The sequence below is a fragment of the Atta colombica genome, unplaced genomic scaffold (genome assembly GCF_001594045.1).
Source record: "Atta colombica isolate Treedump-2 unplaced genomic scaffold, Acol1.0 scaffold14, whole genome shotgun sequence".
In the NCBI taxonomy this organism is placed as follows: domain Eukaryota; kingdom Metazoa; phylum Arthropoda; class Insecta; order Hymenoptera; family Formicidae; genus Atta; species Atta colombica.
Genome location: NW_017259228.1, coordinates 467,113 through 467,827, shown reverse-complemented (window position 1 = coordinate 467,827; position 715 = coordinate 467,113). Strand labels below are relative to the sequence as shown.

At 42.8% G+C, this 715-nt stretch overlaps 1 protein-coding gene across 1 annotated transcript in view; it reads right to left on the bottom strand.

Annotated features, from left to right (window-relative positions):
• LOC108684727 overlaps positions 1–356 on the bottom strand; it is a 4,338-nt gene extending 3,982 nt beyond the window's left edge. The window contains exon 1 of the mRNA XM_018189190.1: positions 153–356. Within this exon, the coding sequence (XP_018044679.1) occupies positions 153–356 (204 nt within the window). The remainder of the gene's footprint in view (positions 1–152) is intronic.
• Between the last annotated feature and the right edge of the window lie 359 nt (positions 357–715).

Here is a 715-nt window from a genome sequence, read left to right as displayed (position 1 = left end):
ATGTATGTGTGTGTGTGTGTGTATATATATATATATATATATACACGCGGAGCGAATCATGTTCGCGCACGGAAGTTCGGCGAAAGGTATAACACGTCGCGTCTTTATCGTTAACCTTATTTCGGGTCGAGAGAGCCCGCGACGCAATTAACGGGATGCAACGAGTCGAATAAGGTGCGGGCAATGTGATCGGAGAGAGCCGGCCTGTCAATCTTCTTGCTCCATCCTTGGCGAAGTGGTGCATTAATGCACCAAGCCATTCGTGTGCGCACACTACCATACGATGATTCGCAATTATTTGCACCGATACCCAACGTTATGCCTTCTCCTCTTGTCGATGGTAATCCCGAAGCCATTTCGGACCGAACGGTTGAATGCTTTATTTTTATTATTATCGTACACTGTGCACGTTATGACGATCAACATAAGGCGACACATTTCGGAGCAATTACTGTAGTTACGTAACTTATAAAGAATTTGATTACTGGTTTGTTTTACACTGCATCGTTGCTTCCTTCTCGTAATTATAAAGCACTTTGTGTATATATTAAGAGGCGCATTATGAATTTGAGAAAACATGAAGCGAAGAGACGAGAAGGAGACAACTTCCGTTTGCCTATGTGTTATTTTAACGTCTGTGCTTACACTTGCGCTTGACGTTCGGATGTAAACGTGAACGCGAATTAGTTTATTATTTTAGTCTCAGACACCTGAG